The sequence below is a fragment of the Rosa rugosa genome, chromosome 3, assembly GCF_958449725.1.
Source record: "Rosa rugosa chromosome 3, drRosRugo1.1, whole genome shotgun sequence".
NCBI classification, from domain to species: domain Eukaryota; kingdom Viridiplantae; phylum Streptophyta; class Magnoliopsida; order Rosales; family Rosaceae; genus Rosa; species Rosa rugosa.
Window position 1 is genome coordinate 5256884 of NC_084822.1, and position 14429 is coordinate 5271312.

Below are 14429 nucleotides of genomic sequence, written 5' to 3' on the forward strand. Positions count from 1 at the left end.
AAAATAAAAAGAATGCAAAACTAGCCTAAAATATTAAATCCCGAATCGGATAATTAAAATGACATATTTTGGCCTAAATCCGTTAGGGCTCACTAATCACTGTCTTGAAGATCTCGTCGTTCCCATTCTGGAAAGGTATCATGCGTCTCAAACGGACATTCTGGCCAAAAGTTAGTCAAATCTGATTCAAAATCAAAACCTGACTTTTCGCACGAGAAACCCAAAAAGTCCAAAACCAATTTTTCTTGAATATTCCAGCAGCTAATAACCTCTTTACACGTGAGTTACCTATTTTCCAATAATTTTTCTTGATTCTATGCCGCTTCTTTACTTTTATGGTTTTCTGATTGAATCGGGTTCATTCTCGTCCTACATCATTCTCTTCCACTATGAAAGAACTCGCCCTCGAGTTCCTCTTGAATAAAAGACAAGAATAGGCATTCCAAAGACCCAAGAAAAAATTAGACAATTGAACCTGTGGATTATTGATCAGATCTTCTGCATATTTTGATGGCACAATCATGAACCCAACACCATAGATGAGTCTATCGTATGCATTTTGGCTTTCATAGGCAACCGTAGTAGATTCTTCTTGGCTCTCACGGTTGCATTCTTGAATGACATCTAGGTTTACTTTCTTAGGCAACCATAGAGCCCTGACGCAGACGGATTGATAACTAGGTTTACCAGCAATAAACCTAAGCAAAGAAATCTGGAGTCCACCAGAGATAAAAGAGAATAATCTCAATTTTATTGATAAAAGATGAAAGATCCGTTCTGCAGCCACATACGGCTGCTTAAATAAGAGAAATAAAACCCTAGGGCAACTAACATTGAACCCTAAAGCCCATGGGTAAAAACAAAACAAACTAGAAAACCTAAAATAAAAAGAATGCAAAACTAGCCTAAAATATTAAATCCCGAATCGGATAATTAAAACGACATATTTTGGCCTAAATCCGTTAGGGCTCACTAAAGTGAGTCTTGAAGATCTCGTCGTTCCCATTCTGGAAAGGTATCATGCGTCTCAAACGGACATTCTGGCCAAAAGTTAGTCAAATCTGATTCAAAATCAAAACCTGACTTTTCGCACGAGAAACCAGAAAAGTCCAAAACCAATTTTTCTTGAATATTCCAGCAGCTAATAACCTCTTTACACGTGAGTTACCTATTTTCCAATCATTTTTCTTGATTCTATGCCGCTTCTTTACTTTTATGGTTTTCTGATTGAATCGGGTCCATTCTCGTCCTACATCAAGTACAATGCAAAGGGATGCAATTAAGCATTTGAGGAAGCACTGAACAAAACCCAGGCAATGTAAAAAGGTACTGACGATATGGTGCATCATCCCTCCACGCAAAGATCTGCATCGAGTAGCGGGTAACATTCCGTCACCGACCATGTTTAAAAAAACTAAAAAGGGTACCAACAGTATGGTGCACCATACCTCCCCACACCGAAATTGCTACTCGATGCGGTAACCTTCCGTCATTGACTTTGCCCAAGTAACAAAAAGTAAAACCAAATGAAAGCAAAATAACTCCAAAAGGGCACCAAGCCCAAATACAAAAAGCAACAGCAAAAGAAGCCCAACAGGGCCCTGGGCCCAACACCAGATCCAGCCCAGACACCAAGCCTAAACCGAGAACCAGGACCAGATCCGGGTTGGACCCGGGTCCCAGATCCGGATACGAATCCGATCTTGCTGCACCCAGTCGGCTCGCACCGTCTGCAACCCGAATATGCCGGCTGCACTCACGAATTCCTGTGGCAGAGAAGGACGGGAATCCGCCGCCGCCGACCTCCCATGGACGCCCTCCAGGACCCAAGGCACGACCTCCGACCACGACTAGCAGCCACCAAGCCGATTCAGAAGTCAGAACAACTGACTGGCCGACTGCCTGAGCCAGCCAGCTAGGAACATTTGATGTACTTTGGTCTGATGTGTGCACAATTCTCATGCTCTGAACTAACATCATTTCCCCTTCAATATCTATCCCACAATAAAATTGAAAAGTATTGGTATAAGCACGAGACATGCATTGATTTGGTTTAATTTGAACGTTAGATAGTTGAAAAGGATCAAAATTCTGCAACCATGAACCGTCATAAAATAGATAAAAGAAGTACTGATAGTACTTTGGTTCACAGCAAGGTTTAATACATAGTTATATACCAAACGGCAAAGTCCAATCCCAATTGTGCCAGCAAAAGAGAAAAAACTCCGACAACAAACCAAAACCGTGAGATTCATTTGTCGACCGATTTTCAGGTCAAGCCAGACTACCCACGATGCCAGACCGGAGCCATTTTGTTCAGAGAGTAGGAAAGTTGGAATAACATTCTACCCATATGCTACATTGTTCAGACTTCAGACAAACAGAGATTAAAGACTGCACAAAAACACATTATCTTCAACCAAGTCTTGTTAGTGGTTGCTGTCGAGACTCATTGATGAATCAGGGATCCAAGTATATAATCTCAGCACTTGAGGTCCTCCTTAACTGGAGCAACTTCTTTAAAACTTCTGGAGAACCACCAGCGGATGAAGCCCTAATAGCCATCGTCTCAAGCACGGGTGAATTTACAAGCAAAAATTTGATGAAATCTAGTTCAGCTTTGCAACCAGAAAATCTGGTTATTTGAACAAATTGCAGTTTGGGGAATGAGCAATTTACGTCGTCATATAGGCTATCCAACCGAGACTCTGCTTCTTCATCAACAGATCGAAGAAGGTTGAGGCGGACCTGAAGAAGGTTAAAAGCTTCAGAATATCGGACATGTGACAAATCAATTTCCGAAACAACAAATTCTTATAGTAGAAGTGATATGAAGTTTCAAATTAACATAACAAAATACTGCATGCATCAACAGAGTAAACCTCACCGTAACATGTAGTACTTTCAGAGCAGGGGAGCTTCTCAGAAGATATATAGTAGTTAAAATTTCCGCAAGAACATAAAATTTTAGGGGGAGAGAAAGAAAATTTAGATGTAGACATGGTTTGGGGAGCCTTCCGGGCAAGTCACCAACAGCTAAATACTGGAGCAGAAGATGCAGAAATTAAATAGAAGACTCAATGAATATGGTACAATTCTTATAGCTATATAAATTGCTATTAATGGAATAGGAAAGCACAGAGTTACCTGTACAGCCGCACCATCAATTGTGAGCCTCTGAATATAAGGCAGGTCAATGAAAAATTTTGCTAAATTGGAAGAACTGACATGATCTTGTCTGTGATAAATGCGCCACGAATTAAAGCAAACAACAGCAAGATTTAAGGTATTCTGAAGACTAACATCTTCCAAGCGACCAGAGAAAGAAAGGAATCGAAGATTTGGTGCATCAATCTTGAGATGGGTAAAGCCATCACAGTTTATCACTTCCAAACACTCCAGCAGAGGACAGCAAAGAATCAGGTTTTCCAACACATCTTGGGCCAAGGTAACACGATGAAAACTAACTCTCTTCAAAGTTCTGAAGCCTTTAAATGTGGTTGGAGGTTCCAGCAAGCACTGAGATAACTCCAACACAATCATATCTTGATAAGAAAAGAAACATAATGGCATCTTGTATTTAGGCCCATCAGGAATACAAAGTTCGAAAACTTTAATAAAGTTTCTTGATAGATGAAGAACCCATCGATCAATATCTATTGTAGGTATACGATGTGTGTTGTGAGAAAGCACAAACTTCTCTATGGGGACAGTGTGACTTAAGAGTACATGATAAACAATGTTCACAAAGGTTGCACAGTTTTCAGTCGAGAAACACTTCTCATCAAATACAAGACCTGAAAGCATAGCCCATTTGTTCCTCCACCTGCTCGAAAAAACACTTGTCCTCACTGCCTCCTTAAGAGTCAAACATGACAGAATTTTATCTATAACATTACTTGGTAAGTAGCTGATTCTGTCCAACTCCATCTCCATCTGCACTTTCAAACGGGACTTGGGTGGTTCTGTTTGCTCCTGACAATATGTTAGAAGCATTATAAAGAATACTAAGTCATTGATCTGATAATATGTCATGTGGTGTTGATAACATCATTAATCTCTGAGACCATAAACCTTGTATGCTCAAGTCTTCGGGATAAGGTAGAAAACAACCGAACTACCCTAAACCCTAAACTCTGACAACTAATACAATAATTTACCAGATGCAAACTTTCTAATTTTCCGCTACCAAGTAGCAGAAGATACAATCTTGAGCTACAAATTCGAAAAAGTACCTAAATTCCAGTGAAACAAAGGCAGAGAGGAATCCCTAATTCCCTATATCCACCGGAAGAACAACACAATTCATAAAGCACACAAAGCTACGCACATACTTCAGAACTTACCATATCACTTCAATTTTGTCCAGAAATGTGGAGATACTAAGCCGGAGAAGTTCCCGTTGCCAACACAACTGCTCCAAAAGCTTTTCCTCACAGTGACCCAAACTAAAACTAAGAATCGCAGACCCAATTTGGGTTGGATGCGAGAGAGACAAAGCAACAGGGAATTGTTAGGTTTTGCGAACAGCTTATAGTGTCTTTGTTGGGAGTGTTAAAGAAAGGGGAATTGCAATATAATTAAAACAAACTCATGCCCAGGAATGGGTTTGTTTCACATATTTAAAGTAGGAGTCATTCCTTTACACCAAAAAAGTAGGAGTGATTCCTTCACAAGGAAGTAAAGGAATGGATTTTTTACACATACTTAAAGTAGGAGACTAGGAGTGATTCCTAAAGTAGGAGGGATTTTCCTTTACAAGGAAGGAATAGGTTTGTTACATATATTTAAGTAGGAATGATTCCTTTACAAGGACAGATAAGGTAATTTGTCTTCATTTAGCCGGTGGTCCTCGCAGAGATGAGAAGTGAAACTTGGGCATTGGGCTGAGCGGATAATTGGGCTGATTGGCGAAGTTAGTTGCAACAGTCTTTGCCGACGACCATGGATTTGGCTCGGTATCTGATAACTTGAACTAACAACCCAAACAGGCACACTAAGGCCCGCAGACCGGGACACAGGATGGGTACAGCCCAAAAGAGAAACCAAGCCTTCTAAACTGAAACTTTTCACAAATGGAAAATGAAAAAGAGACAAAACGAACCAAAATGAAAAAGAGACGAAACAAACCAAAGGTAAAACAAAATGAATATGTCTATAAAGGCCTGCTCACCTAAGGGACAATTTTTAAGGGACTGTGAGGGACAAGTGAATCTGATGGCTGAAAATAAATGCACAGTTTTAAGTTGTTATAATTTCTGCTTTTATATTTAATACATGTGGTTGAGATGCATTTGTCCCTAACAATCCCTTAAAACTGTCCCTTAGATGAGCAAATCTGTATGTCTATAATACTTTCATGCGACTTCATTTTATTACTGTACTCTTCTTTTTCGAACATTAACTCTCCTTTCTTTATATTTTGAAATAAAATTTGTTGTTAATCTGTAAAACTTCACTAAATTTTAAATACTTTTAAGTGGCAAGTGATAATATGGTTTATATGAACATGAAGTTTAGTAGGTCACTAATTTTGTCCAACTTCATAACCATTCTTAATCGATAAAGAGAGTCTCACATAAGTGGAGAACCAACCGGGGTAGAGTTAGTATTTGAAAATTAATTTTACCGATTAACAGTAAGAATAGTAGAGTGATTATTGTGTAGCACACGAGTACCATGTATCCATCGTCGCGACGACTATAGCAAAGTCTAATTCATACAAGAGGCAAAATAAAGCAAAGTGACCGATTACCATCAAAATAAGGGCGCATTGACTAATAAAGTTGTAGTAGGGTTTGAGCCCAAAAGTATTTTTGAGCTTATCCTATAAAGGATTAAGCATAGTGGGCCGATGGTAGCAGCCCAAGTTACATATTTCCAGGTTATCGGCAAGAGGTCCATTTAAGGCCCACAACAAGCCTGGGACAACACGGACCACCCCGAGTAATCATTAAGATCGATTCCGTGCCAACGTGGTGCTCAGATGAAGAGACTAATATTTTCTATGTTTTTAGTACATTTTCCACTACATTTTACTTAGTTATTCCTTTAACAATGTCATTTCTAACTTACTTTGTTGTATTTAGGTACAAATGAGCTCAAAACGCAGGAAATGAGCTAAGAAGAGCTGAAAATGAAAGAAATGAAGGCAAGGCAGAAATGAGGCACAGAAATGGGAAAGAAATGGAGAAATGAAGCTTTCCTAATCCTACCAGGAAAAGGAATCCCAGTTGAAGTAGGAATCCTAACTCAACTAGGAATGAGCTCGGAAAAATAATGCTCGGAAATGAGAAATGGAAGAATTCCAGTTGGACTAGGAAACCTGATTACGCTAGGAGTCTTGATGCTGCTAGGAGACCCGGTGAGGCTAGGAGATGTTGTGGCTTCATGATGACTCAAGATGATTCAAGAATGTTCTAGAATGCACAAGGAATTTCGGCAAAGAAGAATGGGCTTTGAAATTGTCCAATTGAGAAGTCTGGCCCAAAGATTGAAGCATGTGACTTGCACATGAGTATCTAGATCCTTCCATGACGTCTTGAGGAGTCCTATCCCATAAAGAATGTGTTTTTCCATGAGAATTAAAAGGAGTACTAGAAGATTTCGGCAAAGCACAAAAAGGGAGAGTTTTGATTCGAAGGGAATTGGGAAAGGAAATAAAGAGAATAAATATCAATGTAGGATTCCTGATTCTATTCTACATGCATGGAGGCTGAAATACAGGCTAGGTTCATTTAGGATTTTCGGCAATGAGGGAGTTTACTTGTTCTCCAATTCTCAAGGAATTTTCTCATTGGTCAAATGATGCAAATAAGAAGAATTCTTAGGGAATTAAACCCTAGGCCGTGTACTATATAAAGGAGGGATGAATTACCGTGAAAATCATCAAGAAACTAAGAATCAAAATCGCAATTCCTCTCCCCTTTTCTCTCAAAGTTTCGGCCTCTCCAATTGTTCAAGACTTTGAAGCAATGAAGCAAACCTCCATCTTCCATTCACAAGCCTTGCCATGAGCCTCATCATCCTCCACCACCTTTGAAGATCTTCTTGCGTTCTTGAAGTCTCTTTAAAAGTGTAACCATGAACCCTAATTCTTTGTTTTCGGTTTTATTGTTTTGTAACTTAAAAATCAGATTCTATAGCATTCTATGTTTTTTGTTTCATTGAATGTTGCGATTTCTTGTGAGATTAAAGTATATATTTTGATGTTTAGTTTCCAATAACCTTGAAGCATGAATTTATTTTAGGATTTTCAGAATTATAATTTGCGATTTCAGTACATAATTTGAGTCCGACTATGCCGGCTGCACTCACGAATTCCTGTGGCAGAGAAGGACGGGAATCCGCCGCCGCCGACCTCCCATGGACGCCCTCCAGGACCCAAGGCACGACCTCCGACCACGACTAGCAGCCACCAAGCCGATTCAGAACAACTGACTGGCCGACTGCCTGAGCCAGCCAGCTAGGAACATTTGATGTCCTTTGGTCTGATGTGTGCACAATTTTTTATGCTCTGAACTAACATCATTTCCCCTTCAATATCTATCCCACAATAAAATTGAAAAATATTGGTATAAGCACGAGACGTGCATTAATTTGGTTTAATTTGAACGTTAGATAGTTGAAAAGGATCAAAATTCTGCAACCATGAACCGTCATAAAATAAATGAAAGAAGTACTGATAGTACTTTGGTTCACATCAAGGTTTAATGCATAGTTACATACCAAACGGCAAAGTCCAATCCCAATTGTGCCAGCAAAAGAGAAAAAACTCCGACAACAAACCAAAACCGTGAGATTCATTTGTCGACTGATTTTCAGGTCAAGCCAGACTACCTCCGATGCTGGACGGGAGCCATTTTGTTCAGAGAGTAGGAAAGTTGGAATGACATTCTACCCATATGCTACAAACAGAGATTAAAGACTGCACAAAAACACATTATCTTCAACCAAGTCCTGTTAGTGGTTGCTGCCAAGACTCACTGATGAATCAGGGATCCAAGTATATAATCTCCGCACTTGAGGTACGCCTTAACTGGATCAATTCCTTTAAAACTCCTGAAGAACAATTGGGATATAAACTCGTAATAGTCATCATCTCAAGCACGGGTGAATTAAGAAGCAAAGATCTGATGAAATCTAGTTCAGCTTTGCCACCCATAAAGCAGGTTATTTCAACAAGTCGCAGATTGGGGAATCATGAGCAATTTATGTCGTCATCTAGGTTATCCAACCAAGACACTGCTCCTTCATTAGCAATGTCCTCCTCATCAAAAGCGTCGAAGCAGAACTGAAGAAGGTTAAAAGCTTCAGAAAATCGGACATGTGATAAAACAATTTCCGAAACAACAAATTCTTATAGTAGAAGTGATTTGAAGTTTCAAATTAGGGAAAATTTTAGAAACAGTACATGAAGTTTGGCCCACTATTAATTTTCGTACACGAAGTCACAAATTATGAACTTTGGTACACCAAATGTAAACCCCGACTCACGATCCATACACGACGTTAGTGAAGTCGTTAAATCCTATGTCATTATTCATTTGTCAAAGGGTAATTTAGTACTTTCTCACTCTAACTCTTATTTTTGATGTTAAAAAAAAAAAAAAGTATCTCCTCTCTCTCTCCCCTCCCCCCCCCCCCCCCCCCTCTCCCTCTCGCCAAATACCCAAACCCAGAAAGCTCCCTGTGACTTTCTCTTTCTCACAGCTTTGAAATTAGGGTTAGGCGAGACGGAAGAGGGCCAACCCGGCGGCCTTGAACCCGAGGAAGGTGTAGCGGGTCTTCAATTTGTCTCTCTGCAACGACGAGGAGAGAGATGATGGCGGCGACGGTGGGCTCAAACTTTTGCTTCTTGGAGATGTCTCTCTGCAATTCGTCTAGCCTTTGCTTAAGGTATTGTTCATCTTCGAAATCCATCATGCTTGGTTTGGACTGGTTTCTGTGTGTAAATGACTGGTTTGATGATGAAGAAGAAAGATTCAATTGGAATTGGAATTGGGGTTTTGGATGATGAGCTGCGAGGTGGATTACGATCTTGAAGTCGATTACAGCGCAGAGAGGCCGAGGAGCAGTGGCTAGGCAGTTGGTGAGGTGGCGGTTGAGCTCTTGGACGGCTTGGTGGCGGAGCAAGTCGGGTTCGGGTCAGGGAGGACCGGAAGAGGCGCTATGGGGCGAGTGGGTTTAGGGAAAAAAAGGAGGGGATGGCGGAGGATGGAGTGGAGGGAATGACAATGGTGGTGTGGTAGTGGTAGGAGAGGAGGTTGTTGCAGAGCTCCATGCATGGTTGCAGGTGACCTTGCCAAGCTGCAGGGACTTCTCTCCGGCCATTGTGCAACTAGGAGGTGAGAGAGAGAGATGGGTGGCCAGAGAAATAGAGAGATGGGTGGCTAGAGTAAGATAGTGTAGAGACCAATTTACCCCTGAAACTATGCCAGGTGGCAGAGGTTCTCACGGTGTCAATGACGTCGTGTACAAGCAGGGTTCTAAAAATCGGTCTAGGCGGCCGCCTAGGCGGCGCCTAGGCGCTGGGCGTGGTCTCACCGTTCCGATTAGAGGCTAGTCGATCCTTCTGGGCGTTCGGCTTCTAGGCGGGCGCTTAGGCGGTATTAGGCGGCATTAGGCGGGCTGGGCGCTAGGCGCGGAGCGCTGGGCGGATTGACTCAACCCTCCACCACCTCCGGTTTCAGCTCCACCAACCTCTCCTCCACCCATTGCTTCTCCTCCTCGTCTTCTGAATCACTTCCATATTTCTGCTTCTTCCTCTTTTTGTAAGGTTTTCTTTTGGATTTCTCCATTGGATCGTTAATTAGCTTCTGATGCAATCAGATCTCGAAGCCCAACTCGGAGTTTGGCTTTTCCGAAAAATCGGACTCCAACCCGGATAAGTTTTCAAAAGGGTTAGATTTGCTTGCGCAGGCATCGGCGAGAAAGATGGTCCAACGGGGACTTGGTTCTGGTGCGAGTGAGGGTTGGGTGTGGGAGTGTAGTGGGGCGAAAGAAGAGGAGAAAGAAAGACTGGTTTACCATTGGAACGAGCACTTGGTTCTGGGTTTAGCCTCTTCGGTTAATAGGCTCTACCTTTTTCTTTCCATAGATTTAGATTCTTGCTTTTCTGGGTTTACTCTATCTGTATGTTTCTGGGTTTGTGGGGTTTAGATTCATATCTGTTTACCTTTTCCTATATTACTTTTTGTGCTTCTTTTGTGGGTTTTGTCTTCTTTCATCCATTTCTTGTTATTTCTTATGTTTAGAATTTGAAACTTTGTCAGTTTGTAGACCCAAAGTACTTGGTGTTGCAGAGGATTAGGTAGACGTGTCATTTGTTCAAATTGAACTATAGAAGTCATTCAATGAATCAATTGATATAGCTAGCAAACCCACATAAAATTGAGATTTTTTTTTTGCTAATAATAGGAATGAATGTTAAATTCTTAAACAATTTTTTCTCTATTGATTATTTTTACTATTTCCAATTGATTATTAGAATTTATATAATTATATTTCATAAAAATAATTTAAAAATTAGAAAAATAAAAACCGCCTAGTCCCCGCCTAGGCTCCTAGGCGCTAGTCCTTGGCTCACCGCCCGACTAGCGCCTAGCGTTTTTTTTAACATTGTGTACAAGTCTTTGGTCGGGAACAAATGTTCGTGTACCAAAGTTCATAATTTGTGACTTCGTGTACGAAAATTAATAGTGGGCCAAACTTCATGCACTGTTCTTAAAATTTTCCCTTCAAATTAACATAACAAAATACTGCATGCATCAACAAAGTAAACCTCACCGTAACATGTAGTACTTTCAGAGCAGGGGAGCTTCTCAGAAGATATATAGTAGTTAAAATTTCCGCAAGAACATTAAAGTCTACGAGGAGAGAAAGAAAATTTAGATGTAGACATGGTTTGGGCCTTGGGGAGCCTTCCAGGCAAGTCACCAATATTCAAATACTGGAGCAGAAGACGCAGAAGTTAAATAGAAGACTCAATGAATATGGTACAATTCTTATAGCTATATAAATGACTATTAATCGAATAGGAAAGCAGAGAGTTACCTTTAAAGCCACACCATCAATTGTGAGCCTCTGAATATGACGCAGGTCAACGAAAAATTTTGACAAATAGGAACTGACACGATCTTGTCCCTGATAAATGACCCACAAATTAAAGTGAACAATAGCAAGATTTAAGGTATTCTGTAGACTAAAATCTCCCAAGCCACCATAGAAAAAAAGGAATCGAAGATTTGGTGCACCAATCTTGAGATGGGCAAAGCCACTACAGTTTATAATTGCCAAAATCTCCAGCAGAGGACAGCAAAGAATCAGATTTTCCAACACATCTTGGGCCAAGGTAACACGCTCAAATCTAACTCTCTTCAAAGTTCTGAAGCCTTTAAATGTGGCTGGAGGTTTCAGCAAGCACTGAGATACTTCAGCTCAATCATATCTTGATAAGAAAAAAAAACATAATGGCATCTTGTATTGTGGCCCATCAGGAATACGAAGTTCGAAAACTTTAATAGAGTTTCTTGATAGATGAAGAACCCACCGATCAATATCTATTGTAGGCATAACATGTGCGTGAGAAAGCACAAACTTCTCTATGGGGACAATGTGACTTAAGAGTACATGATAAACAATGTTCACGAAGGTTGCACAGTTTTCAGTCGAGAAACACTACTCATCAAATATAAGACCTGAAAGCATAGCCCATTTGTTCCTCCACCTGCTCGAAAAAACACTTGTCCTCACTGCCTCCTTAAGAGTCAAACATGACAGAATTTTATTTATAACATTACTTGGTAAGTTGCTGATTCTGTCCATCTCCATCTCCATCTCCACTTTCAAACGGGACTTGGGTGGTTCTGTTTGCTCCTGACAATATGTTGAACCATTTTAAAGAATACTGAATCATTGATCTGATAATATGTCATGTGGTGTTGATAACATCATTGATATCTGAGATTATAAACCTTGTATGCTCAAGTTTGTCGGGATAAGATAGGCCCTAAACCCTGACAACTAATACAGAAATTTACCAGATGCAAACTTTCTAATTTTCAGCTACCAACTAGCAGAAGATACAATCTTGAGCTACAAATTCGAAAAAGTAACTAGATTCCAGTGAAATAAAGGCAGAGAGGAATCCCTAATTCCCTATATCCACCGGAAGAACAACACAATTCATAAAGCACACAAAGCTACGCACATACTTCAAAACTTACCATATCACTTCAATTTTGTCCAGAAATGCCAAGACCACTGCGCCAAAAGCTTTTCCTCACAGTGACCCAAACTAAAACTAAGAATCGCAGATCCAATTTGGATTGCATGCGAAAGAGACAAGGCAACAGAGAATTATTAGGTTTTGCGAACAGCTTATATAGTGTCTTTGTTGGAAGAGTTTGTTAAAGAAAGGGGAATTGCAATATAATTAAAACAAAGGGCAAATGATAAAAGAGGTCATTATGAAGTGTCTTATGATAATCCAGATAACACAAATGTCTCCATGATAATTAAGGTCACCCTTTACCAATCTAACACTAAAAATAACAATAATTACAAAAACTGCCACTGGCATTTCTTTTCTCTCTCTCTCTCCCCACCTCCTGTTACCCAAGCTCGTCTAACCCTTATTCGAATCTCTCGACCCTTACCAAAATTTCTCTCTCAAATCGATGGCTTCTTCGTCCTTGAGACCTTCATCGACGACAACGGCAGCGGCGACGGCGAACAATGGTGAAGCTGGAAGTTTCGAGAGGCAACAACTCCACTCCGCTGGGTAAACGACGTCGTCTGTTCGATCCAAGCCGGCGTCTTCCTCGACTTCATGACTGAAAGAGGAGGAGGCGTTATTGTTGAGCATGGAGGCTTCTACCGCGGATTCTGAGGCCGTTGACGTGGAGGGGACCGTGGTCACGGCGGTAGGTGTCGCTGCTGGCCCTGAGAGAATCATGAAGATCATGCCGGTTCAGAAGCAGACCCGTGCCGGTTAGAGGACTCGCTTCTTCTAGTAAGTAACGATCTCGCTCATATCGTGGTCATAGAAATCTTAATTGTTGTTCGTAGTTGAACGATTGCCAATTCAATTGAATTTTGGTTGAAGAAACCCTAGATTATCATGATTGATTGGTAGGTGTTTAGTTTTGTATGGCTGAGATGAAGCAATTGGCAATAGTTTTGTGAATTTGGAGTCTGAATACTATAGTGTTTGATGTGAATGTTGGACGTGGAACCTGCTTCGCATTGCTATATTCAATATCACTGGGTATGATTAGAATTTGCTATCTTGTTGACTTTTGCATTGTACATAGGTTTTACTGTTAGTGAGTAATATGTATAATGATGAAGCTTTAGATTGTATTTTAGTGTATAGAATCCTTAGATGCCATTGATTTGTTAAAATTGATTTTGAGGCCAACGATAATGATGCAAAACTTGAACAAAAAAGAACAGAGATTTGGGGAGTGGTCTTCCTGGCACCCATTATCTTGTTGGTGCTTGTTCAATGGTTATAGGATTAATGAAACATTGGATTTAGTGGTAGTTCCTTGCATGCCCAATTTCGTTGAAATTAGATTATCAATATATAGGCTATTCTTTATTAGTTTTGTTTTTATGTACCTTTTCTTTTCAAAAGATTTTCTGCATTCTCACTAATCTCATTCTGTCTTGATTATCCATATGTGTATTCGTATTTCTCCCTTACTGATTTTGAGACCGAGATTGAAGCCTCTCGAGGTAAATCGATTTGTTATCTTCTTCTTTGATAAGTTTTTGGGTAACTTGATATGTCTTGCTTTTTGTGATTGCTGATATTTGGTATAATAATCTAACTTAGTAAGAATTATGGTCTTAGTTTTAAAGTTCATGAATAATTGAAACAATCTAGTGCTGCTTGCTCGTGAGTTTTTGTTGTACTTGTTATAGCTATGCAGTTTCTTTTGTTAAGTTTATGTAGAAGTAGCAGAAAATTTTAGGAGTTGTGGGTTTTGTAGTTGATGAGTGCCAGTGATGACCAGACTATTCGTATATGGAATGCTAGCAGAATTTTAGGAGTTGTGGGTTTTGTAGTTGTCTTGAATCAGAATTGTCATATTCCAATGAAATTAAGATAAATTAAACTGGGGTTTAGCTAGTTTGATTATAGACGGAAGCACTTAATCTTTAGTCTGCAGGGTTTATCATATATATAGTTTAGTTAATGGTTGTTTGCTCTGTGGCTAATCTTCGATGAAACATTTGGAGTTATCTACTGGGTGTGTTTTTCAAGCACTGTATTGGTGCGGTTGAAGCATATTGGGTTTGATTCTAAGAATTGTTGTAGACAAATTTCTGTCAATTGGGTGGTGGTCATCAGAGTTCCGAAAATACTCAAGACCTTTTTCTCTTTTTAGTTTTTCTTTCTCATTTCGTTATGTTTTCTC

At 40.1% G+C, this 14429-nt stretch overlaps 1 protein-coding gene and 1 long non-coding RNA gene across 2 annotated transcripts; both read right to left on the bottom strand.

The window, feature by feature from the left end:
- Positions 1-2089: 2089 nt before the first annotated feature.
- Positions 2090-4569, bottom strand: LOC133740282 (F-box/FBD/LRR-repeat protein At1g13570-like). Its single transcript, XM_062168218.1, has 4 exons — positions 4347-4569; positions 3148-3975; positions 2888-3043; positions 2090-2748 (listed from the first exon to the last, which is right to left on the bottom strand). The coding sequence occupies exons 1-4, from the start codon at positions 4347-4349 to the stop codon at positions 2461-2463; spliced, it is 1275 nt and encodes a 424-aa protein (XP_062024202.1). The 5' UTR covers positions 4350-4569; the 3' UTR covers positions 2090-2460.
- Positions 4570-10792: 6223 nt separating this feature from the next.
- Positions 10793-12384, bottom strand: LOC133736032 (uncharacterized). Its single transcript, XR_009859386.1, has 3 exons — positions 12228-12384; positions 11056-11877; positions 10793-10951 (listed from the first exon to the last, which is right to left on the bottom strand). It is a non-coding gene; the product is annotated as an uncharacterized LOC133736032 (long non-coding RNA).
- Between the last annotated feature and the right edge of the window lie 2045 nt (positions 12385-14429).

Coding starts and splice junctions, on each gene's coding strand:
- LOC133740282 (XM_062168218.1), bottom strand. Junction 3,044..3,147: donor TTGATGGTGCGGCTGTACAG/GTAACTCTGTGC, acceptor CTTCTGCTCCAG/TATTTAGCTGTTGGTGACTT. Junction 2,749..2,887: donor TGAAAGTACTACATGTTACG/GTGAGGTTTACT, acceptor AACCTTCTTCAG/GTCCGCCTCAACCTTCTTCG.